This window comes from Periplaneta americana, chromosome 2, assembly GCF_040183065.1.
Source record: "Periplaneta americana isolate PAMFEO1 chromosome 2, P.americana_PAMFEO1_priV1, whole genome shotgun sequence".
Taxonomy (NCBI): domain Eukaryota; kingdom Metazoa; phylum Arthropoda; class Insecta; order Blattodea; family Blattidae; genus Periplaneta; species Periplaneta americana.
Window position 1 is genome coordinate 29,210,347 of NC_091118.1, and position 27,840 is coordinate 29,238,186.

The following is a 27,840-nucleotide window of genomic DNA, read 5'->3' on the forward strand; positions in this document are numbered from 1 at the left end:
GGCTAAGCGACCGGACTTCAATGTCAACAAACTCACGCTTCCAGCACGGAGGTACTGTCAGGTCTGCTACAAAAGTGGTTTCAGGCTGCAACAACATATTGATAATATTATGGTAGGTTGAAACACGTAATTTCATAGCATATGTAATAAAAATAAACATGAGAAATATATAAAATTTACTGTTCTGCTGTGTACATTTTATTACAGTGTATGACTACGTACATTCGAAGATTTTTCGGTAGCAGACTTAAAATACTAAATGTTTTCACTGTTACTGTTTTCTGTTCGATTTTCAGCAGTTGCTAGCTGATCTCGTATCTGAGAAAGATAAGTATATCCTAAATTTTTCTCTAAAATAGTTTTCAATTAGTGTGTCACTAGTAGGGCAAGCCCCTCTACGTTTCGATCCATGGCTATGGATAGACTTTTCTACAATTTGAGGGACTGCAATGCCTTTCAATGAATTTCGTTTCCAGTCTCTAGTTTGTGTGTGGCACAACTTACAAAATATAAACTCTCCATTCGAAAAAAATAATGTATCTCCTCCGAATTCTCCACGAAATTCTGTATCTTAAATTTAAAACAAAATGTATTTTCAAGCTTCTATAATACCCATTCGAAATAACACGTATTTTCTATTTCCTCAAACAGACCGTTTACCTTTAATTCTATTGGCTTCGACATAACAGTTTCTTCGTCCGTCTTCCTGTCATTAGTTGTGGTCACTTTCTTAGTACACACGACTGTCCCTGAGCACTTGCAGCGTGAGCTTTGTGTACGTTGTACCTTAACCTTACTCATGCACACGACACAAGTCCCCAAGTTCCGAGCTTTGATTATTAGGAACTACAAGTCCCTTATAAATTGAAATTAAATACATAATCATCATTAGTCTGATGTAAAAATCATACCGTGAATATTATTTCCGAACCTTTTTTTTTTTGGCACATCATTTACTAATAATACAGGGATATCATTTTATTTTTACTAACATTTCTAATATTAATCTGGCTGTACCTTCGGATTGGGAACCGGAAACACCGTTTGTTACCCCCTTCCACGACCGGAGTTCGATGACACTGGCATAAAATACAAACAAATCACTTTACTAGGTATAGGAGGGAAGAAAAGTAGTTCATCCATTTACGTAAACTAAGAAATATCGCGATTTTGAGTTTCATAATTTTCATTAGGTTTTTGTTTAATCAAAATACAGTACTGTATTAACAATCAGTGTTTTTACTCACAAACAGAGCTATCCATTCGGACGTATTTATTACACAGTGCATATTATACTGTCTACAGCACATTAGCGTACAATTTAGACAATGAAGTTAAATTGAAAAATAATCATAATATGGATATTTAAACACATTTTTGAAAATGGCGGCCGTTCATTTCGTTACAAGCTTCAGTTCTTTTGTGCATATTATTGCACTATAGACTATTGTACCTAATTCCAATTACCAGTTTCGTCCTTCGTACTAGTAACTCATTTTGAAATAATTCTGTACCTACTCTATAAAAGATTGCCTTACGTACTGTAAATTCTGTCCGATCCGAAAAGATAAAATTACCCAGACATTCTATCTACTATCCGTCCAAATGTTTTTTAGTTGGTTATTTAACGACGCTATATCAACTACGAGGTTATTTAGCGTCGATGAGATTGGTGATAGAGAGATGGTATTTTGCGAGATTAGGCCGAGGATTCGCCATAGATTACCTGGCATTCACCTTACGGTTGGGGAAAACCTCGGAAAAAAACCCAACCATGTAATCAGCCCAAGCTGGGATCGAACCCTCGCCCGAGCGCAACTTCAGACCGGCAGGCAAGTACTTTACTTTACGGCGTGGCTCCGAAGTGGTTTTGTCGCAGGGTCGTAGAAAGGGGAGAAATCACGTGATAGTCAATTAATCAAGGAGGCTCTTTTATTTAAGTTATTTTAAACAGTTGTGTATTATTACGTAGACGTCCAATTCCTAACAGAAATTAATGTTTTGCGAAAAGAGCTAAGACAGCCCAGTCACTAGTCTTTACAGAGGGGCGAACAGAAGCGGGTGGGGGAAACCGGGATTCGACGTAGGCAAACGGAGACAGTATCTGTGCTAAAATATGATTCAATATTGAAAGCTCTTTCGTCACTGGAAAACGCGAACATATTTTTGGAACGTACTATACTCACTCAGTACTGCTTACTTTGACTGCATGCGCGGCCTTGGTTCTGTGTGGAGGGACGATTGGAGGTTCACTAGTAGAGGGGTGGGAGTGAAGTACATTAAAAAACTTAGGTACAATAAAAATTGAAGTAAAAATAAAATGATGTCCCTGTACATATCAGTGTGCAAAATTTGAAGGTCCTACGCAACCTTCCAGTGTTGACCGTTCCCTTGTTATATTAATATTGTTACATTTGTTACGTATTAAATAATTTCGGGGCGGAACAATTTTTCCTTGAAATTATTCAAACCTGCTTTACAGGGAGCTACTACCTGAAAGCCAGATTTGCATAATGTTATGTATTTTCAGATTTTTCACTACATAGCTTCAGTGGAGAGCACAGAGCGTCTCTGAGAGCGTGTGTTTGCATTGCATAGATATTTAATATTGTTTAATATACACTGGTGGCCATAATTCTGGAAACTTTTTGTGTTTGTACTGAATTATCATAACATCTATTTTTATTCACATATTATTACAATTTAAAATGTTACTCGTGACTGAAAGCATCAAACAAACATTGTCCATTCCATTTTTAAAGAAAATACATAACTTTATAGCATAATGTGTATGAGAAAACTGATATTTACACATTAAAACTTAGAAAAATTTTCGTGTTATTTTCTCATTCATTCTGTAAAAGTTAGTACTCTGTGGGATAACATTTATTTTTGATGACAGCATCAATTCTGCGGGGCATTGAGTCCACTAGACGTTGCAGTTCTTCCTTGCTGATGATCCGAAACCAGCTGTGGATAATGGTTTCAATCAATTGAGTTTTGTTAGTGGGATTTTTTAGACACCAAACTTTTTAACATTGACCACAAGTTTTCAATTAGATTAAGGTCAGGACTATTCCCAGGCAACTTTATCACCTTGATGTTTTTCTGTTGAAATCATTGCATAAACTCTTGGCAGTATGGCATGGAGCACCATCCTGTTGAAATACAAAGTCATCACAATTTGGGTGTAAGTCGAAATTGGATGGTATCAATTTCGCTTCCAGAATATCTTTAATGTATTTTTCCGCATTGAAGTTCCCTTGAACAATCTGAAGTCTTCCTACTCCATTCTTGGACATGCATCCCCAGATAATGACAGCAACAGGATGTTTCATGATTGCGATGAGGCACTCAGAATTCAAAGCTTCTCCATCTCGGTGACGAACGTATTTGACTCTGTCACTTCCAAATACAGAAATTCTTGTTTTATCACTCCATATCACGATCGCCCAGTTCATCGGTCCATGATTGATGATTTTTGCATCCATTTACACGATTTTCTCGTTGCCTTTTGTTGAGAAATGGTTTTTTTCTGGGTGCTCTTGCTTTCAATCCATTGTCAAATAACTTCCTTCGAACAGTCCTCGCAGAAATACCAAGTCCACTACAGTATAGAACTTCCTGTATCTCTTTAGAAGATTTCTTTCGATCTTTCAATGCTAATCCACAAATCTGCCTCACATCTCTTGGACTTACTTTAGGTTTCCTACCTGTCCTAGATGTTCTTTTACAAGACTTTGTGGATTTGTACCTCTGCCATACCTTCTGGACGCCAGACACCATTATCAAGTTTTCTTGCAATTTCCTTGAATGTGTAGCCTTCTTCTCAAAGTGTGACTGCCCTACTTCTTTTAGAAGGTGTCCATTCCTTTCTTGGAGCAATTGTGATAAAATTATCAATAGAGTTTGTGGTAAAATAATCAGGTGTTAACCGAACGAAATCTTAAGTCAGACTAATAATAGAAACACACTCATAATGTCCATATTTTATGCTAAAATTGCTCAACATTGTTCCTACTGATCAACAATAATCTTAAAATCAACAATGGACCAATTTTTATTTCAGTAAATAATCAGAAATTATAATGAAATCTGAAATAAATATTTAGATCTTAAATGACAAGAACATAATTCCCCACATAGTAATGATTATTTATTGTTAAATATTAAGGATTTAATATAATACCTTTATTATAACCCCATAATTAACGAATCAGTCACGAGTAACATTTTAAATTGTATAAATCTGTGAATAAATACGGATGTTATAATAGTTCAGAACAAAAACAAAAAGTTTCCAGAATTATGGCCACCAGTGTATTTCAGTAAATGTGTCTTTATCTTAGCTCGAATGGTTTTTTCATTGCATGTGTGGGCAAAATGTGCTGGCTCCCGAAAATGAAGGGGCTGGCACTTGAAAATTTTTAATTTTGTCTAGCCGTGGTAAAAAATGATCTTTTATTGCATATAAGCTGCCTTTAAATAAATACGTCGTCGTTATTAAATTCAAGTTGTATTTTGTAAATGAGTACTATTCCTGTTGTACACCGACTTATATTCACAGGTACACGAATAGATGTAAACACACAGTACCGCAGCGTGAAGCTAGTATGATCGAAGTACACCTAACTTGTATTCAAAGTAACTAAACGCAGGACTTTAGTTATTAAGTATTCAATATACAGAATGTAACTAAAATGTAGTCTGTCAAAATTTTAGGGGCATATTCCTCTGATATAGAGGATAAAAAATGTTATATGAACATTGATCCGAAAACGTTTTATTTCCTTTTTACAGCCATTTTTCTACAATTCTGCTTACATTATATGATGCGGTGCATTATAGAAAAAAATACCACATGGAAATGTCAGTGTTTGGGCCGGACATTGTTGGTGGCGTTTTGGTGGGACCTCGTATTCTTTTCTCTAATTGCTTAATATGCAGTAGATTACAGTACGATTATTTAGTCCTGACAGTCGCCTGCAATGTGCGCCTGGGTCAGGCGAGTCCATTAAGTTACGCCAAGGGGTTTTAGGGTTAGTCGCTTGCCTGCAGAGCGATCGTATGTCACGTGTGCGGTAGAGCTGTGTGTTTACAGTACAGTTAAACTGTATTGCATTTCTTTACTGACCGCTCGCTCTTATCTCTACTCCGGAGCTCTCCCCACTACTCCTATTACTTCCCCTCTTTCGCGTCGCTGAGCTGTCAGGACTAAATAATCGATCTATAACAAGAATTACTACGTCATCATTAGCCAATCATAACATTAATATCGCCTAAATGTAGGCACTGTCATATTCCGCCTTTTTATTTATAGCAGGTTTTTTTTTCTAGTATAGAAGCCAAGCATGTAAATACATCCTACTTTTATGTAGCGAAATTGTAAAGAAATACGCAAGAGAGATTTCTCTGAGAGTTACTAAAGAGCGAGCCAAGTCTCGGCATTGTTTTCATGCGAAGTGGTATAGTATAGACCTAAGTTGCGACGCATGGAATGCAACAGTACGGGCTAACAGAAGCCCGTCTACTTGAGACAGTAGGCCTACTGCAGTGGCGAAGCTATAAGAGGTTTTTGAGGCCTAGCCTACCCAAAGAATTTGAGTTATTACACCTAGTAACAGTGTAATTTTGTAATAACGATGTATCGTAACACTTAGTTTCACTCCGATCCTTCCATATATTAAATTCACTGTTGGCAGTCATTCCTCTGCGAGAGGCTTCTGGCATAACCCTCATAGCCTCACTTACAGGGAGCGGCACTCGCAAGCTTGAAGGAAGGCCGAGGAAGGGGGATATCGATTCGCTACGTCTCAGTAGCAGGAAGCGGGGCTGGTCTCAACCGCGATATAATATCCCGCGCTATGTTGATATTATGTGAATGCGCTGCATTGTTCATTCATTCATTCATTCATTCATTCATTCATTCATTTTATTCCATAGATCTTACATGAGCAATGAAGCTTTAAGATGTGGAACATGTCAACATTTTACAATATTACAATTACAATTTTTACAAATTTTTATAGTTTTACAATTTAGTAATTTTCTACAATTTTTACAATTTTGTACAATTTTTTTTACATTTTTTTACATTTTGGCGAGATGTAGTGAGATGAGATGAGGTCCGAGGATTCGCCAAAATATTACCCGGCATTTGCCTTTTCGGTGGGGGAAACCTCGGAAAAACCCAACCAGGTAATCAAATCAAAGGGGGTAATCAAATCAAAGGGGTTGATGCCAAGGACTCGCCATAGACCATCCGGCTTCAGTCCCACGGCTGGGGAAAACCTCCGAAGAAACCAAAGTCCAAAGGGGGATCCAACCCAAGCCCGAACGCAGCTCCGGATCAGCAGCCCAGCGAGTCTGTCGACTGAGCTACATCGATGGCTCTACTAAAAGTATACAATACATAGCCAATCAGATTATTAAATTTACAAACGCAAACGATCATTCATAAGTTGAGCTATATGTATAATACAAAACAAGTTAATTAAATTTAAGGCATAAACAATTCAACCAGTTGTGATATACAGAAATTGATAATACATATCATGTTGAGTGTTAGTTTAATCAAAAGTGCATGCACGCTTGTGTGTGTTACATACTAATTTTGTGTAAAATTTATATACTGAGAGAACATTGGGATCATTACTTGAATCAAAATAGAAACATTTTTCAAGTTGAAAGTATGAAACAAAATGTGTACTACATAAAGCTACATTTTAAACTAATAATCATCTCTATATAAAATAACTAAAGAAGAAATAAAAAAACAAAACCTATGGGGGAAGACAAAATAGAAAATTTCAGTTGTCATGGTATAAGAAATATTCTTGGCTAACAGGGTGCTCTGAGACAATTAGGTTATAATATTATACCTATATTCTGTTTGGGGGTGAAAATGAATGGCCATCATCATCTTGTGGGGTCTATATCACAAAAATGTTGATATAAAAGCCGAGAAAATCTGCTGTATAAAAAGATACAGGCCTAAAGTGAGCAGATTCTTTCAGCCTTTACACCTTAGCTTCGCTGCTTTACAGTAGTATCCTACTTTTGTAAGAATAGATTTGTGGTAACCCATGTCTGCATTCTGAACTTATCATGAATCTTGGTTCATGATGTTGACATACTTCATGCCTATCTAAATTATCTCATGTGGAATTGCGAATTAATTTCTAGACCGTAAGTTCCAGGGATGTGAAGATTATGTACTATAAATTAAACAAAGAAAGTAATCGATAATTCGTTTAGCCTAGACTATACAAGGGTCGTTCCGAAAATAATGCCTCCTATTTATTTTCATGGAAACTACAACAGATACAGAGAGCATAATAATGCAGTTAAATAGAGCAAGATTTCAGCTAGCTACATATTATTTTTCCACATAGTCGTCACCACTCTTCATGTATTTTTGCCAACGTTGAACACGAGCGTGCATGCCGCGCTCGTAAAATCTGAACCAGCAGAGGCAAGCCACTTTGTTTTTTATTAAGTAGGTTATTTTACGACGCTTTAGGTTATTTAGCGTCTGGATGAGATGAATGTGATAATGCCGGTGAAATGAGTCCGGGATCCAGCACCGAAAGTTACCCAGCATTTGCTCATATTGGGTTGAGGATAAACCCCGGGAACACCTCAATCAGGTAACTTGCCCCGACCGGGAATCGAACCCGGGCGACCTGGTTTCGTGGCCAGACGCGCTAACCGTTACTCCACAGGTGTGGACGCCACTTTGTTACAGCTGCGATGACAGCATCCTTGTCTATAATCTTTTCGCTGTAAGAAAAATCCTAATGTAAACAATAGCACGTGACTGAATTGAGGCTTCACTGGCCGCTGTTTGGCGCCATAGATTCTCAGTACGTGCTACGCCTACTGTTGTACATTCTGTTTCATGTTAAACATTTCCCGTTACTCGTCAAGTAGGCCTAACCTCACTACTATGCATTCATTGTTTAGGAAACATTTACTTTATAATTACTACAATTAAATTATTTTTAAGTCTTATGTCTTCACAATGGACAGTTGAGGATACAGAAGCCATACTTCAGTACTAGCTTACGTGAACAACAGTTGTTACTACGGGCTCAAGTGACGCCAGCTTGTTACAAGAACAGACTACCTCGGTATTACTGTTGGTATTCATCCGCGTTCATAGTACATAACAAAATAAAAAAGTAGCTTTTCTTTTACATAGCGTTTTACATATGAGTGAAGTTAAATGTTTCATCGTATTTAACAACTATAATTCAATTTTTTATTTTCAAATAATACAAGATTGTGGTTTCCAAATACGAACTATATTTTCCTGCGCCATGCGAGTGTTTCGACTGGGAGCCAATCACGGGTATGACAGCAACGTGCTTATGTTTACATTAGGATTTTTCTTACAGCGAAAACAGTATAGATAATGTTGCTGCTCACGCAGTGTACTAGGCAGCTGGGTTCCCTAGTGTTCTCCACTGCCCCGTAGCTATCTGCTAGCTACCTGACCATCGCTGCAGCAGTTGTACGTACAGTTACAAAAACATCATTCGGTATTTATTTTCAGTGCATTCCATTGAATATTAGGTGACAGTGTATGGATTCATATAATAACAAATATAAATAAATTACATTCCTCTTCGTCTGCATACAATACAGACATAGGCTATAATCAGAACTCCAATTATTACAATTCGTATCTAACCGTGAATTACTGATGGTACGCGATACATAAATGGCCAGTTTGCTTAACGAATGTTAAATTAACAGTCTGTTTATTTTTAACGCTTTGTTAATATATTAATGTATTTTTCATTAAATGGACAAATTTTGTTCAACATAATTTTGTTTAAGATAACCAGCACTTAACTATAACGTCTCTTAGCATTATTTTAACTACTCAACAGCAGTTGGTAATGATTCTACACCTGTAAGACAATTTTCGATTGGCTAAAATTAATCTTTAAATTCTATATTATAGAGTGAGTCATGAAACTTGCATAAAATGACAAACTGTTATAGTAGGCCACGCTCCATAAACAAACAGTTGACAAATGAAAGTTGTAGGTGACGTGCTGAATAATAATTACAAAGTAAGGTTATATTTCCTCATTGCTAATATGGATACGAAATACGAAAGAAATAAAATAACACTGATGTATTTAAACACTCCAAAGTATTTTTAAATGTTATATTACCAGTCATATGCTAAACATTCCCGACAGAGAGAGACAAAATATTAATTTCGCAACTTCTGTTCGAACAGCTGTGGAGACATCGACCATATTTAACTAACTGTTAAACGAGTTAACTGCCCGAAATCCTACATTTAAAATTAACAAACTGTTAACAATCTGTTAAACCAAACTGGTGTTGAAAACATACAATTTTATTAATTAACAACCTGTTTAGAGTTTAACAGTCGTTAAATTTTCTAACAATACTTGGAAAAACCGGCCAAAAGTCTTTCAAGTAGAAGAGCTATAGGTCTGTTGCAGGGGCGTTCGCAAGGAGGGGTTACCGGATTTGAACCCTCCCTCCCTTAAACTTTAAAATAAAATTACATATACTTCATTACATTTGATTGCTTCCGTGGAGTCCACACCTATGAAGTAATGGTTAGCACATCTGGCCGCGAAAGCAGGTGGCCCGGGTTCGATTCCCGGTCGGGGCAAGTTACCTGGTTGAGGTTTTTTTCCGGGGTTTTCCCTCAACCCAATATGAGCAAATGCTGGGTAACTTTCGGTGCTGGGTCCCGGACTCATTTCACCGGCATTACCACCTTCATCTCATTCAGACGCTAAATAACCTAAGATGTTGATAAAGCGTCGTAAAATAACCTACTTAAAAAGTTTCTATGGATTTTCCACTCATGTTAAGTGTCTTAGCTATCATATACAAATAACTGTTGACTATATATATATATATATATATATATATATATATATATATATATATATATATATATATATATATATAGCCTAATTATTGTGTAAGTGTAATAATGACACAAGCATTTTTTATTAAAAAAGATTAAAGAGAAGTTAACATTTTTGTTAAAAATTGGATGGCTATGAAAACATTAAGTTTTTTAAATTTTATAACGATATTCATGAATATGTTCTATTAGAACATAGTATAATATTAATAAATATACCGAAAGAAAATAATTAATTCATTGTGTTGTGCCCAAGGGCAGGTCTTTCACTGCAAATCCAGCATTCTCCAGTCTTTCCTATTTTCTGCCTTCCTCTTTGTCTCCTCATATGATAAATATATCTTAATGTCGTTTATCATCTGATATCTTTCTTTGCTCCGAACTCTTCTCCCGTTCACCATTCCTTCCAGTGCATTCTTCAGAAGGCAGTTTCTACAAAATAGTAGTAGACAAAATTTAAAATACCGATAATATAAATTGTTAAAAAAATCGATAACGATCCCCCCCCCCCACCCCTCTTGACGAAATTCTGCGTAGCCTACGCTACTGCATCTCTGTGATATTTGTACACTGCTCTGTTGCGACTATCTGTAGCACGACAACCAAACACTAACAGGAAATTACCGTGAAGATTTAACCTTCGCTACAACGCCACTAATATCTCGCTTTGACGTTATAGGTAAAAAAAAAAAAAAAAAAAAAAAAAAAAAAAAGGAGATAATAATTTCGGGACGACCCTCGAATTTAACTGCGCCCAATCTGATGTGATAAAATGACCTCAACTATATATGAGTAGACGTGGTGTACATTACGGTTGAGGAAGTGTGGTTTACAACTTTACAATGTTACGAAGTTTAAATCTTTCCGTCTTTATCTAATACGCCTACCTATGTCTCTAAGGGACGCTATTGTGTAAGCGCATTACATGCCTTTGCAGCAGGTATCAAATGTTGCTGAGCTTAATTTTTTGTCCTCTTTAAAGACGCCTGTGATTGGTCATAATATGCATCGCTTCCCACACCACAGCTAAGTGTCCAGAAACATATGACATCAGACACGTATGGGGACGTGGTTAGGTATATACGAAGTGGCAATAGTAGACCCAATGCATAAACTTCACGTCCCTACAATCCATCACTAGTCAATAGGGCCATATTCATAGACATTCTTAGTGCGGGCTTCCGGTGGATGATCAGCGAATTAATGTTTTCCGTACGCATAAGCCAGTGTTAGCGATATGATATGAATCAGTGGCGGTTCCTCGGGCGAGGGAAGGGAGGAACGTCCTCCTCACATTTTTCTTCTTTTGAATGTAAATACCAAATTAAATATATGCTTTGAAATTCGAGGAAGATTCGATAATTTTTAAGTTCACAGCTATAAGAAAACCTCGGTTGATTGAGTTTTTAACGACGCGCACTCATTTGCTACTAGAAAACTGAGAAGAATGCGAGATTGATTGTGTGGAGGAATGTCAATCCATTCCTCCTTTACTGCAGTTAATACACATAGACAACAGCGCGCTAGCGGCCAAAGAAAGAAGCAGAGTTTTAAAGCAAGTAAATGAACGGAGAGGGAGGAGATCCTCCTCTGAATCACCGCATGGACGGGAAATAGAAACCGACTGGTCGTGCAGCAAGCTCGCTACCGCTGCCATCTAACGATGCTGCATTCAACCAGACTATAACACATCTAGGAGGAGACAAAACAAAAACAGTTTTAACGCAAAGCTACGAAAGACATCATGTAAACTTTTTTTTATTATAGATCAAAATATATTATTCATTGCACTATAAAAGCTACTATTCATGGTTCGAAACTTTCGAGGATATCTGAAAGTTGAAGTTGGATTTATATGAAACAAAGAGGAAGTAATTTGAAAGGCATGTTGGTCCGACAAGTTAACAAATTTAAAGAAACAAATATCAAAAGTCCTTCAATAACTGTCTATTCAAAATACAAAATATTATATAGGTTACATGAACATATTCTGACTAGCGCTTTCGCTATTATAATAGCATCTTCAGGTCAGACTTGCGTGATATTAAGCTTTTCATATAAAGACATAGATGGACAAGTAACGTCGAAATGTGTTAAGGTACATGACGTGAAGATATAAAAATACAATGGTAAGAAAAACAAGTAAAATTTGACATATGAACAGTCTAATATATATATGTGACAGTAAAACCTTCATGAGGTCTCAAAAATTAATACATAAAAGTATTTGACATGTGTGCAGCTTATAGATCAAAATTTGTTTTAAAAAATTGAGGTCTGCAAGATATATATGCAGCTTAAAATAGAGACACAGACAGTTAAAAGAATAACAAATTAAAATATTGTTTTGCATCAGTCATCACGACGTGGCAGCACATTGTAAAATCTGCAAAAATCAATAATAAATTTTAGTGAAGGGACCTGTATAGAACCAGAAAGAGAAATGAAGTGACGATAAACTACTTACAAGGTCTTTGGTCTTGGCGTAATAAAAGAAAGTGATGTTGCCTGGTCGGTAGCGTAGTAGTGACTGGTGCAATAACACAGTATGAAAAAACACGTCATGACATAAGTGGAGGGGGGTACGTGCCGCAGTGAGAAGAGTTTCCATTGGCTATTTAAATAAGGGGTTACCGGAACTAGGTAATTGTTCATTAATTAATGAAACAGTATTATTAAGCGATTTAGCTATGTAAAATTCTTCAGCAACTAAATTAAAGGTTCCATTACTGATGGGTTTTAAAATCTGTAAAGCGTCGGACATTTTTTGAAGTTCATGGTTGTTCTCAATCAAATGGGTTGCGAATTTGGATTTATTACGATTGTGACGAAAATCTGCTTTATGTTCAGAATATCTAGTCCTAAAATTCCTTTTGGTTTGGCCAATATAGTTTTTTGGGCAATTCTTACAATGCAGCATGTACACTCCACCACTGGCATATTTTAAGCTCTAGTCAGAATATGTTCATGTAACCTATGTAATATTTTGTATTTTGAATAGACAGTTATTGAAGGACTTTAGATATTTGTTTCTTTAAAAGAGGAAGTAGTTCTACATTAGTATCGCAGATCTTTTTGGCCCCTGAAATTCACTTCCATTCATTGTCTACTAGACAGGACAACAGCCAAGTTGTCAATTTTGTACAAATATATTTGAAATTGAAAGTACTGCAAACTACATTATTTTTAACATAAAAAATTAATCGGCCACCGGCAGCTTTGAACAATAATGGTAGTATGACTTTACAAGAACTGACATTCTTCAAAAGCATGTGATACTGAACTTGTAAAATGTACATGTGGAAACACAGACCACGTGGTTGGGTGCAGTTTTCTCGCTTTTCTAACAGATTATTTCTCATTCTCATTTTCGTAAAACGGTTCCGGTTACGTGTTAGTAGCTGGTCTCTTCCAACACGTGTGATGCTCTAGTGTGCGTGAAAAATGCTGTGAGGTTGTGAATTTCCTTGTAATTGTTAATTTGTGCAATTATTCAACAATGAATGGAAGTGAAAATATATTATATTTTTGACAATTTAGGAAACTCAGTTTACAAAAACAGATTATTGCTATACAAAAGGGAGGAAGGCCAACCCCAACACTACCTGGTCTTACATGTATGCATGTAAGCTAATTTGTAGCATGTTTCTCTAAAGATGGTGTAATTTTGCGCTGTTAACTTCTTTCCTCCTCTTAAGAAATATGCAGGAGCCGCCACTGATATGAATCCTGTATAAGTAATCAGTCGATAGCCGGGGCTAGCTTAGCACGCTCATAGTGCGGGCTAGCGAAATGTCTATGAATAGCACCCTAAGAGACTTGCATGATATTTTGGTACCATGATGTGGGATGAAATAAAACTCCTCCCTTTTGTTTATCTTAGGATTTTTCTTGTCTGGAATTCAGTTTTTCTGCAGTCCAAACGTCTTCGACGTTAAATTATTGTTTCCATCAGTATGCCCATTGATTCTGGCTTACAAATTTAGCGACCGGCATGTCGCATTGTTGTGATAAAACCCCTAATTATTTTGGTACGTTTAGCCGGGTGAAGATTAATATTCTATTATGTTGGGAATCCTAGAGGACAATAGATTAAATCCTTGTTGTTTGCAATCAGCAACAACAATGTTGGGCGGGAGTTTGTAGTAAGTATTACCAGTGTTGCCAACCCGATTATTAAAAATCCGCTGTGAAGCCGTCCAGTAACCGCTAAATTGCTATATTGTCAATGTAAAATTATATGATTTTGCCGCTGTGAGTGCTAAAAATACCCACCAAATCCCTGTATCAGCAATACAAATTTCATAAATTTTACCCGCTAAACTAACGCCAAAAAACGCTACATCTAGAGGGAAAACCGCTGAATTGGCAACGCTGAGTATTACAAATTCCTGTAATTGCATGGATCTCCAACCTGCCTATTCAGGAAGTGGGATATTTACTTGCCCGTGCATGTTCAATAGTGTAAACACGAAGGAAGCAATATAAAATCGTGAGCTTTTTGTATAGATAAATATTATGTAGATACTACGTCAATAATGTAAGTAACCATTGAATTTCATTTTTTTTTTGCAGTGAAGTGACGTAGTAGACTGTAATTTTAAGTGTGCATGCATCTTGATGTCTTTCATTTTCAAACAATATATTAGGCTTATAGGTACTAAATTCCAGATCAGAAAAATACTGAGTAAGCATAAGGGTAGAATTTTACCACCTCCTTTAGAAAAAAAAAACCATCGTACCAATTAATACGTGTTCTCCTAGTGTTGATGTAGCCTACGCGCTGGAAATTAGTTCGCATACTTGATTGAGATGTTGTCGTTGTTGATAATTTAGACAGAAGTGAAATAAGTTAATGATAAAATCATGAACCGAGATTCGTAATACGTTCAGATTGCAGATATGAGTTATCACAAAGCCATTCTCACATACTTAATTCATAGCTTATTAGGTACTGTCTGAAGTAGGCGGGCTTCCTTTAAGCTACGGTTTCGCTACGACGATCTTCGTCGAACGAACTTCGCTGACGATTGATATCGCCAGCGGTCATCGTCAGAGAGTGGTTTCTTTACCGGCGAACTTCGTAGGTGGATAGTTTATTGTTTTATATAGTTGACCATGTCTGATCAGCTGATATGTGGACGACAATATGATAATGTTATAATATAAGTTTTGCCTTGAAAAACAAGTACGGATCTTTTAAGTAGTTAATGTCATGTTTATAAATAGATATACAGAGGGGTCTTTTAATTAAATGATATTAAGACATTTTGAAAATGAACCCACCAATTTTAAGGAATATTTCAGACTTTCTCCCGAACAATTTCATTTTGTTTTAAGTTCAATTGAAAATGATGTTGTAAAATTACAAAATTTATTCACAAACCAATAAGCCCAGCTGAAAGATAAGCATAACTTTAAGGTAAAAACCAATTATATAAAAACTTTATTTTTACTTTTTACAATGTTATTTTTTTCATTTAGGAGCATTTATTTAGGAAATAATGTTACAAATAAAAAAAATAATGTGAGAAGGAGGTTTTGCACTTCTCTCCTTTGCTCGGAATTCCACTTCACTTACTATTTCACACTCTAACTTTTGCTTCAGTAGCTTTAATCTGCCGCATCGTGTATGTATCCTTCAATTATGAATCACTTTACTCAATTGTATTAACAGTTCTGGTTGTTGCAAAATATAGATTTGTTATTCTTTACGTTGGTTCTTCTTTTTGGCTCATGTCGAGCAGGGATTTGTGTTTAATCAATTAATATATCGTCCTCATTAGTGAATAAATTGCAGAAAGATTTCTGTTTTACCGCCATTATGGTATGTATAATGTATAAATCACATGTTATTAAATTATTTAATTCATAACCTACTGTAATTTTACAATTGGTTTCTCGGCGATGATCGCCAGGTTTTTGCCTCCAAGGCAAACGCCGACGATGTTCATCGAACCCAGCGACGTTCGTTGACGTTCATCGCCGTAAGGAAACCATGCACATTCAAATCAACGGGACAGAATCCCAGTGAAGATCGCCAGCGATGATCGTCGACGAAGATCGCCGTAGCCAAACCGTAGCTTTAGGCCGTACCGTTGCATTTAACCAATGTCACAACCTACGAGTAGTATAACCCAGTGTTCCGCAACCTTTTTCTACTCACGGCACACCCTAGACAGGCCTAGACTCAACACGGCATACCAAAATGTTAAGCCCCTCAAAAATATATGATACGACTCTCCTAATGTAATTACGTAATGTAATCAAATTTATTATTATTATTTTTTTTTTATTGTCATTATTATAAAACAAAAATCGACTCTTGCATTTATTACCAATTTATGAACTTTAATTCACTGTAGAAAATACACATTTCTATTACTAATATTTACTTTAATATTAGTACTCTACTCATACTTTCAATGTGATACTTGGGCCAGCTTAGCTGCACACAGGTGGCTGATCCGCGATAGAATCGTTGACAGTGCAAGCCTAATTTCTTCATCGATGGATTTCAGTCTCTCCCTCTTTAATGTTCTAATTTCAGTTAACATCAAGAAGCCCAGTTCACACATATATTATGCAGTTGAAAATAACAATAACATATTAACTCTCATCCCAGAGATAGCCGGGTTTCTAAAAGCATTTCGAGAAGTTCTAATTTCAATTTTCTTATGCAGGAGGAGTATAGTGTGCCCTGATCCCATTTCCTGACACAAAACACAAAAAAGCAGCATATTTAGGGACCGCGATGAAGTTAATGATTTTTGCAACTTCGTCCATCACAATTTTCAGAGGAGATGGCAAAACAATGGCTTCTCGGTGATTGAGACATTGGTCTCCCGTATGTTAGGAAATAGACCTACTTCACGTACTTTAGCCATGAATCTTTACACTTTTTTTTTTTTTTTTTTTTATACATCCGGCCAGAGGCCATTTTCCGAAATATTTCTGTTTTTCAGGTTTTCAGTTTCTGTTTACTAACTAACACTAACACAACACCCATGCCCGAGGCGGGACTCGAACCCACAACCCTTCGGACCAAGCCGTAGAGTCATTGCGTGCCTCTACGGCTTGCGCCACCCGGGTCGGCTCCACTCGGCCTGTCATAGAAGCGGCTTCATCTCTAAAACACGAAAACAGTCGTACCATGTTAATTTATTACGGACTACATATTCATTACTTGTACGAAACATTTCTTCACCGGTTACTCGCTTGGGCAGTTTGCACAAAAAAATTGCAATTACATTCTCATCAGTGTACCGAATGTAGGAAAGAAGTTGTGCTTGGCCGCCAATTTCGGTGGACTCGTCGATCTGAAGTGAGAACTTCTGACTGCTGTTTATTTTATCCTTCATAATGTCTTTGATGTTACTGGCCATGTCACTAACTGGACGGTTAATTGTGTCAGCAGAGAGAGGAATTTAATCTATACTAATAATAAATCTGTAGCCGAAATTTTTCTGGTAATTTTCGATTTTCCAAAAATAATTGGTCCTAACATATATAATTAACCACCCTGAAACCGAAAATCGCTTTTTTTTAATTTTTGTTTCTATGTCTGTCTGTCTGTCTGTATGTTTGTTACCTTTTCACGCGATAATGGCTGAACGGATTTCGATGAAAATTGGAATATAAATTAAGTTCGTTGTAACTTAGATTTTAGGCTATATGGCATTCAAAATACATTATTTAAAAGGGGGGTTATAAGGGGGCCTCAATTAAATAAATCGAAATATCTCGCTTATTATTGATTTTTGTGAAAAAATATTACATAACAACAGTTTCTTTAAACATAATTTCCGATAAGTTTCATTCCTTGACAAACTTTGATAGGACTGATATTTAATGAGATAAATGAGTTTTAAAATTAAAATAACTGCCATCTAAGGCCGTGTAATGAATTAAAAAACAAATGACTTCGTCTATAAGGGGCCTTGGACAGCAACAATCGAAAGCTATGAAAGATAGCCTACAGGTAATGTTTCTGTGTTTGTATGAAGTAATATCAGAAGCTAAATTAACCGACTTGTATAATTAATTATTAATTCACCATTGGAAAGTGTAGTTTCTCTAGATGGACATAATGCTATAATGTTATTACAGTAACTTCTAAGTGAATCGAGGACAGGTAAGATTAAAATAGCTTCTTATGCACAGAGAGCTTGATAGGCTATTCTGTACATTCGTTTCCTGTATTTCCTAAAATAATTTTTATGACCAAATGAGTGGTCTCTGGATCAAAATGATCGCATTTTAATTATGCAAATACAATTTAAATTAAGTAACATAATAAACGATTTATCCTTATATCAAACACGAATGTTCCCTGGATCAAATGTCCAATTTTAATTATGTAATTACTTTATATTTATTTCTAACGGGTGTAGCGGAGCGCACGGGTACGGCTAGTTTTAATTAATTTTATTAATTTCTTACGATAAAAGGTAAAAGTTCGCGTCACACCTTTCACCTTGTGCAGGCACACTGGTGTGCCGCGGTACACCGGTTGTGGAACACTGGTATAACGTATACAATTTTGCATGTAATGCCGAGACATGTCTCGTTGTTTCGTAACCCTGCAAAGTTATCACTCCTTTATGTGGCTAAGCATGTAATAGTAATATACGTTACAAGAGCGGCATGTTGACGTTTTCATGGTCGAGGAAAAGATTGAAAAAGCGAAACGTAGTTGAGCTTTTTTAATTTCCGAGAACATGAAAACAAACATATCGCTCGTGTATCGTACATTATTTTGTGCGAAGATCGTTTATTACATACCTGAAAGACGAATTTCTAATTAGTTGCAATGAAATCTCCATGTTGGTTTCTGTTTAATGACGCCAACTTCGGAACACCAAAATATCTTTCTTTAACATTGTTGCTGTAAAATGTTTTCTGTGTTTACTATACTCCAGCAGGCCGTGATATACGTCTGTCTTTTTTTTTCCCCCACTCTATAATGCGAACTTAAAACAAACGGTAAGGTTATGTAATGATTTATTTTTCATTTTAATATTTTAACAAAAGCCACCGGCGTGGCTCAGTCGGTTAAGACGCTTGCCTGCCGGTCTGAAGTTGCGTTCGGTCGCGGGTTCGATTCCCGCTTGGGCTGATTACCTGGTTGGGTTTTTTCCGAGGTTTTCCCCCACTTTAATGTGAATACAAGGTAATCTCTGGCGAATCCTCGGCCTCATCTCGCCAAATATCATCTCGCTATTACCAATCTCATCGACGCTAAAATAACCTAGTAGTTGATACAGCGTCGTTAAATAACCAACTAAAATAAATAATATTTTAACAATATTATTTATATAACATATTGCAGTAATAACATCGGCATCTGAAATCTCGTTGATTTTTTCACGGCTTCCTTAATGTTACTTGTATCAGGAATGCAATAAGTTTCGTGGAGTAGTAGACTTTACTTAATTTTTGCAAATATTTAAAAACAATAATTAGCATTGCAATTTAGGTGAATTTGCAGTGGTAAGTTTCCAATTTATAATTATTACTATGTTAAACGTCTCTAAAAATAATACCTTAAAAGCCTAAAGCAGTAAAATGAATATCGCGCTTAAGCGGTAAGAAGAGGGAAATTATGTGTGTTACGTTGGGAATACTGAATGTGGTATTTCACACTTACCGCGTATTGGTTCTGTGCGGAAAGCAAGCAAATACGCACGATCTCACACAAACATTTTTAATATTATACTGAACAAAAACATATTTAAACAATGAACAGAAACACTTGTCACTGTAGAGATCGGAGTCTGTGCTGTAGCGTGGTGGACTGTAGAGGCAAGAATATTAACACGACAGCGTATTACAATTTACATAAAATTATCAAATGTTTATCATCTCCACGCCGTTCTTGTGTGGAAAAGTCGGACTAATCATCAACAAGGTAGGCTATTAATGGGTTGTTGCTGCTGTACGACTTGGTGTACGTGATTAGAAATGTATTCTTTAATTGTCCAAATTTGGTGTTCTTCATGAATCAATCTAACAGGAGCTACTCTAGGAAGTCCTGTGATGAATCTTAAAATTTTGTTTTGGAAAACGTGTAATTTTTTAAGAACTGTAATAGGTGCATGTCCCCAAGCAGGACAAGCATGTACTATTACCACAGCCTACTATATACAGTCGCGAAGCTTGAGGTGTTTTTTTGCAAATCTCGTGATAAAGCGCTCCAAGCGGTTAGCAACTAGAAACAATAGACTGCCCATGGTCGACTTTGGACTGTGTCGTATTTCTATTGAGTGCTAGCTCGTTGCGTATTTCACATTGCTTGTGAAATGTTCGTTTTTGGTTGCAATGGAAATGTTAATGGCTAAAATATAATAATTGGAATAATAAAATGGGACAAGGAGGAGACGTTTGTAGTGCTATAAATTGTAGCAGCAGTAAGAGAAAGAGGCCAGAGTTATCCTTTGTCCGATTTCCGAAAGATTCAGAAAGGTTCCTGGGTTTCCACAAGAATGCTGTGCAGAAACAAAACTCTTAATTTTGAAGTTCTTTGTGACTGTTAGAATACATTATATCCTTAAATTTCACAATGAAATGTTTCAGTCTAACCGAAAGGACATTTGATACCGGTTAAAGTTCTGTCACTTAGGCTGCTAAATTTCCAGAGAAATAAAGGTTAGGTCTACTTTTTTTCATATGATATATTTTTAATTGTAGCTATTAATTTTGTTATAATTTTTATGTGTTATTTTACTAAAGACGTAGAAAAATTAAGTTTGTTTTAATTAAATTTATTGATCACGTTTTATTTTCAATTCTGGTGGGATTATTATTGCTTAGGCCTACTTTTTTTTCCCGAAGGATATGTTTTTAATTATAGCTGTTAATTTTGTTGTTATTTTTATTTATTGCTTTACTAGAGACGTAGAAAAAGTCTGTTACAATAAAATTTATTGATCACCTTTTATTTATAATTCTGGTGTGATTATTATTGCTTAACCTCATCCCACTTTGTTAACTACGTAAGTCTACGCTACAAGTACCGGTACACGTAAGTTACTCCATTAATTCATATTTCCATTATTATTGTTGTAAAGGGAAATGCAAATTAATATTTATTGGTTTCATAGTTAATTATCGCTATAATCTTGAATGAGTGAAGCGATTATAGTAAATTTCGGTTCGTTTTGCACAAACAAAAATAATATTAACTTATTTCTTTCAGGTATCTTCGAGTTTATGTTGGAATTTAATATACTTCATTAAAATAATAAATTAACTTTATGCATTTAATATTTCAGTAATGGAAGGAAGGTGTTAATTTTTCCAAAAGAACACGACAACGAAAGTGTAACATATTTTGTCGACTGCTAGGAGAGAGATCTGCGATGATGAGGCGATAGTAGCGATCCTAGTGGTGGGCAACTACCCATGTTTGCATTTTTACTACATATTGAGCTTCGCGACTGTATGTAGTAGACTGTGGTATTACTGACTTAATGAATGCTTTATACAAAATCAAGGCCGTGTGGGTGTTTAAATGTCTGCTTTTATTTCCTGTTGTACCGCCACTTACGCAGTGAGCGCCAGACATTTGAACTTCCTCCGTACAAGGCTATATTACTCGATAAATTCAGCGTGACTAAAATGCGAAGCCTGGTTATCACCATAAGTCAGCATTCCTTAAAAATCACGTGTTATTGGCCCAGACCCGCCTACAGTAGAAATAACAGCTCTGATCTTGCAGATCCTACATATATTTATTTATTATTTATTATTTTGCTAATAATTGTAACATAAAATATAATATATTCAGAAAAACTTTAGCTCGCCCCTGAAAGAGTAGAATTCGTGCTCAGGGGCGGATTCCTGAATTGAAATTAATAATTATACAATACAATTTGTCTTATGTCTACTGTGCAATTATAGTATATAAATTTAAATTTACAATTTTTCAATTTTTATAAAATCCATACATAACTTTTTAAATTTAATACTAGAACTATTAGAATTGACAAGATTAGGGTATTTAAATATAAATTTGTTATATATTCTTGGGCCATTCAACGGACATAGAAGTCAGGGCCCATTCACAATGAAAATTAAACATAACCGTAACATAAACACAGAAGTTTGCGCCCAGGCTACCAAATGGGATCATTCACAATATTCACATAAGCATTGACATAAACCTTACCGTAAGACGTTAACATGAAAGTTTGCAAACTCCAAATTTTCATGCTTATGCTTACGTGATTTGCAAACAGAACACAATCGTGGAGCGCTGAAGTATACGACAGAATATGAGGAAATGGCGTCGTTGTTATGTTTCCACGGTTACCAAGTATGTTTGCTGTTATGTTTATGTTCCCATCGTGAATGATGGTATGACTTCTTGATTTTACTATAACGTTTACATTCTTTTAGTTAAAGCTTACGTTATGTTTAATTTTCATTGTGAATGCAGTCTTTGTTTTACACTTATAAATTGTTTACCCTATGATAGCTCTGTTGCATCACAGATTACACAAAAATGTTCCTTTCTTAATATAATTATGCTAATATAGGGCTTAGGAGTATCTACTTTTTATCACTACTTTATGCACGAAGTTGATAGTAAATTGAGGGGTTCACAACCAGAGTGGACCAAGTCCATCTGGAATAGTTCTGAGATATTGAGTCTTAAAGTTCCTGGCTCACGCTTAGCAACCTTCACCTTCCATATGAAATGCTGCCCTCTGTGGAGTAACAAATGAGTTATGAACTTTGTTATGACAATGAATAAATCTAAGTTTTGTTCATCCGAGATTGTATTAATCCACAAACTGACCACTGGTGGACTTGGTCCACTCTGGTTGTGAGCCCCTCAATTGTTAATTCATCTTTTCAGTCATGATGGACGATATCAAAGTGAAAACTGAAGTTGACCTTTTGGCGCTACCAGAGCACACAAATACGGGAAAATGTTTAACGGTAATGTATTCCCATGTTCTTGACATTTCATAGATTTAGATGTAACGAATACAGATACCAGTATTATAAAGGAATTAATATAAACGTACAGTAGACTAAATTATGGTCTGTCCAAAACAACTTCCGACCTGACAAATGGCGCCTTTAGCATGTTACCATGGCAACCATTCAAATCAGACAATCACGAGAGAGGCTTAACCATGGTAACGGGACGGTGTTGCCGTGTCTATGTTTACAAGTTGCACGTGAATATCACGGCCTAATGGTGAATACAGTGCCCGGAATGACTCTGAGTTGGCTGGTTAGCGCGTGCTTTGTGTGAATTAAAAATATTATTTAGTTGTATTATTGTTTTAGTGTAACGATAATTATTGTGTTTAAATTATATTACACGTGTTATCTTTGTTGTCACTGGTGGAGTGTGTGACTAGTGTGCGTTCTCTAGTTTCTGCGAGAGTTTCTAAACAGGTGACTTGTGCAATGTCGGAAGGAAGGAAAGGCAGGCGGAGAAACAAAGAATATTGTACAAGTTGCCCTGTTAAAGATTCAAGCGCGAAAGATGGTGTGTAATGTAAGAGAGTATTTTGAGAGGGGAAAAGATAATGGCGGGCCTCTTTTACCTTTGGCGCAAGTCGTAATGAGAACTGCTGCTTGTGTTAAAATTAATAAGAGCACTGTTACCGATATTGGAAAAGGAAAAGGCCGTGCAGATTTTTAATCATAAATATTTTTACAGTTTATAATTTTTTCAACGCCCTCTAACAATATCACACTGAAGAATACCGACACTCATAAAAGTAGAGGCTTCGTATTAAATTTAAACCTGTTTTTACAGTTTACAGTCCTTTCGACGCTTTCCTAACGGTATTACATTGAAGAATACCGGTACTACTACTACTACTACTACTACTGCTGCTGCTGCTGCTGCTGCTGCTGCTGCTGCTGCTGCTGCTATAGACTAATAAACATAATAATGTACACAAATTTTAATGCCTAGTGTTCAATAAATTGGTTAGAAATGTATGTGTTCATGTCAGCCGTTCATTACTGCACTCTATCGGCAGCGCGCTCGCTTACACGAAAGATGGGCACCAGGGCAACACTGCTTCCCCTTCTCTGTAAACTGTCAAGTCGGAAGTAGTTTTGGTCACGGTATAGTTGGCCTATACATGGCGTCGTGATCTAAGACATTATAGGACTCGCGTTACTGAATGAATGTGCGCTCGTTCGAGTTCCATTTTCTCATGAATTTTCGGCCAGTGTATGGACCGGTGCTCACCCAGCATCGTGATGCATTTTTGGGAGTGCGATAGGTAGCGAAACCAACCAAATATAGCGGCTGTGGGGAGGATTATCATGCTAACCACACGATCCTCGGCTCTGATTGGATGATCGTTCACCTCTACGGAGTGTATGGACGTGAGGTTAGCTGTCCGCTGGTCGGTGTGGCTCTTAATGGACTGCCGTCGTGGATTGTTTTTTTTTTAATACACTGTACATAACTTTGAAGGAAAAAGCGGTAAGAGATTCACAGAATATCGATGTTTGAGTGAATATTGCATATTTTTTTATTGTTTTGTTTAATAATTATATTTTGATTATGAATAGTTAATTCTCTCGCTTTAACTCTCCTCTATCAAATGCACTTCTACAGTGACGTTACAGCTTCCTTTACAGTATCAGTTTATATGCAGATAACGCTAGTTGCATATTCACGTGTAAGTAGATAACACTACACTTGACACATAGCAGCACGACATACAGTATACACAGCGCATAGGGATTATATGGACACTGAGCGAATTTTCCTGTTTTGTTTCTCTGTGAGCGGCTTTTAGTTCCACTTTCAAGCGCTAGAGGTTAGTGTAATTGAGCACACGCTAAGATAATAATTGAATGAAAGAGTTGAGACACAGGATCCAAACATCGCCTACCTTGTAGCATAATCCAATAACGCTTTGCTTTAAATAAATTCAAGTTAACAGCTTTCTTTATTTCAAAGTGGTAAACTAGTTGTAATAATATTTTTTTATGTTTTATATGTAATAAATTATATTATAAAATAAGATAATGCATTATAAAATTATGTATCAAATTCGTTTAATATTTCTATGGAATATATAGGCGTATGGTTTTACTTCTCATAGGAGTTTTGTTTTTCCATTTTCAGCGCTATCAAATCATTGCATATTTTAATTGTTGTTGGGGTCAACGTCTCAGCTCTCATTATAAAGGAACTCTAGAGTCTAGACATTACAGATAATGGCGGATTTATTATTTCATCGGTCCAATTAATTTTATTTGAGTACATAATGTATCCAGATGTATTAAATATATGTGTTATATTTCCGCTGTGTCGACTGCTAGCTGGTGTGATGTCAGCGCCAACTCTAGGGAAAAAGCAGAATCTCACGCTCAAGCTGGTTTGAAGGTCATTGAAATCAATCCTGCTACATAAAAGGTACCGACGCGAAGTGTCCATACTTATAATTACCTATACGCTGGTATACACTTTCGCATGTGCAGCATCTTACAGAGACTTCTTGAACTTCGTGTTACACTAAAAGTGTTTGATTTTTCTCAACAAGGCGTATTTATGTAATCTTCACACCCATAAGCAGTGGTGACTAGATCAGACGCTATGGACAGTACTCTATAACAGAGACGCCAGTATGAAAGGGTAATTACAAGCCTTTGGCGTGAGACGAACTCGATAGCTCAGTGGTAGAGCGCCTGACCGGAGAATAGGAAGTCGCAGGTTCGATTCCCGCTCGAGGTTGTGTAATTTTTCTTTCATACCATGGCATGATTGTGACTATAATAGTATTTAAATTCACGTATTTATGTCAAAAGTAACGAAAGCAGATTTCTCAGTTATTGCTATCACTCGAGTAGTTTCATTTGATAGATTTGAACATAATAGCAGGGCACTCGATGATTTAGGGAGATTTGGAGCTTGCAAAAATTAACATTTTGCATCCCTTCAGTATCTTCATACTAATTTCTCTCAATATTAAATTTAGACAGTATAGATACAGGGACATCACTTTATTTTTACCAACATTTTTAACATTAACCTGGCTTTACTCGGAAACTCTGTGTCCCCCTTCCATTACAGGAGTTTGATGTTACTAGTGCAATATGTAAACAAATCATTTTACTAGGTATAGGAGGAGAGAAAAGTAGTGTATTCATTTATGTTGTAGGGAAATACGATATTACGATTTTCAGTTTGATCATCACTTTTACGGAATTTATCAAAATACAGCAGAGTAGTAACATTTTTTTTTTTCAAAAAACTCAACATTTCAGGCGGCTATGTTCGTTATGTAATGTCTACTTTATTTAGCATATTAATTATTGATGTTATCATACAATATAGAGAGTGCATTTAAATTGAGGGGGGGGTCATAAGTAAAGGGCTGTAAGTGCACTTAAGTTACTTTTGAGAAAATGGGGTTTAAATATTTAAGCTTTCGTAAAATCGGTGAAATTTTTTATTTAAATTTTAATGTGTGATGCGATTAAAACATCCCTTTGCCACTAAAATTTTAGATACTTTTGCTTACACTGGATGCACTTAACTCATGTTATTACAAATGTCACTAGCATTCCTTTGCTTCTAGCCACCTCAATTCAAAATAAGCTAATCTGAATTTTTAAACAAGTTGCTGAAAATGGTTGCCGTTCATTACAATGCAGGCTTCAATTCAGTAAGCATTTTATTAAAAACATTTTGAAGCATATTCTCTGAAATTGAATTTATCGTTTCTTGAATATAATTTTTTAGTACGATATTATTAATATAAGTTCTTTCTTCTGTAGAAAACGCAATCATATTTATGAAACACACTATACACTGCAGTGTTTACTTCACTGCTTGAAGACTTCGATTGCAACAGCGGCCGTAAGTTTGTGTGTCTGACGGGAGCAAGGACGTTAGTGAAGGGGTGAGAGTGAAGTACATTCAGAAATGCAGGTACAATAAAAATGCAAGTAAAAATAAAATGATGTCCCTGTACATCTCATTGTTTCTCCTAATGATTTAATATGTACATGCCTCTCTTCTCTTAGGAAGATAATTGGGTGTCGCAACGCATGTATAAAATAAAGGTAGAATGTGAGGACCCTACTTCAGTGATTAAATGTGAAACAACTCCATTTCCTACTTCGTTTGCCACAGTGAAGTGTAAGCTTGAGGTGAGCCACAGTCATCCTGACTGATTTTAACTGTAGCTGCTTAATTGCTGATATCATAGAAATCAATTCTACCAGTAGGATACGATATATTCTTTGGATGCCATAAGCTTTTCATCTTTCAATCTGTGTTGTATTACATTACCTGTCATTTATTTTTGTTGTGTTCACTGTATGATGACACTCCTTTTGCAGGAAGGATCCTGTGATGTGGCTATCGTGAAGGAAGATTTGCTCGACGTGACAACAGAGGATGATGGCTCTCTTAACAGGTAGGTGCAATGAAATATGAGCATTTATCGTAGCCTTGCTTTCAGTATTTACGTAGGACAAAGTCTGCCGTTCATTATTTTAAATGTACAGCTGTAAAAAAAAAAAGTGGCCGCACTCGTGAACAATGAATATTTTCTTAGTCCACTTCGGATAATGGTGATGTTACACGATGCTTCGCGCTTGTAGAAGCAGTTTCGGAACTATGGAGTTATTCGATATGTGCGTCTCGTAGAGCAGCGGTAGAGAGCGATATGAATAATATTCAAGTTATCATTTATATTGTTATCGTTCTTTAGCGATATGAATAATATTCAAGTTATGATTTATATTGTTATCGTTCTTTAGCGATATGAATAATATTCAAGTTATCATTTATATTGTTATCGTTCTTTAGCGATATGAACAATATTCAAGTTATCATTTATATTGTTATCGTTCTTTAGCGATATAAATAATATTCAAGTTATCATTTATATTCTGTTATCGTTCTTTAGCGA

At 36.1% G+C, this 27,840-nt stretch overlaps 1 protein-coding gene across 7 annotated transcripts in view; it reads left to right on the top strand.

Annotated features, from left to right (window-relative positions):
- The window catches only part of LOC138691533 (zinc finger protein 182-like), a 77,586-nt gene that overhangs the window by 6,183 nt on the left and 43,563 nt on the right, over window positions 1-27,840 (top strand). For 3 of the 7 annotated variants that reach the window (XM_069813578.1, XM_069813619.1, XM_069813595.1), the window contains exons 1-5: window positions 14,360-14,468; window positions 22,791-22,873; window positions 26,699-26,852; window positions 26,948-27,073; window positions 27,266-27,342. In XM_069813578.1, the coding sequence (XP_069669679.1) occupies window positions 27,324-27,342 (19 nt within the window). In that variant the 5' untranslated portion in view covers window positions 14,360-14,468; window positions 22,791-22,873; window positions 26,699-26,852; window positions 26,948-27,073; window positions 27,266-27,323. Of the gene's footprint in view, window positions 1-14,359; window positions 14,469-22,790; window positions 22,874-26,698; window positions 26,853-26,947; window positions 27,074-27,265; window positions 27,343-27,840 lie in introns of those variants that run through there. The other 4 variants (XM_069813630.1, XM_069813569.1, XM_069813603.1 and 1 more) reach the window with 3 other exon arrangements.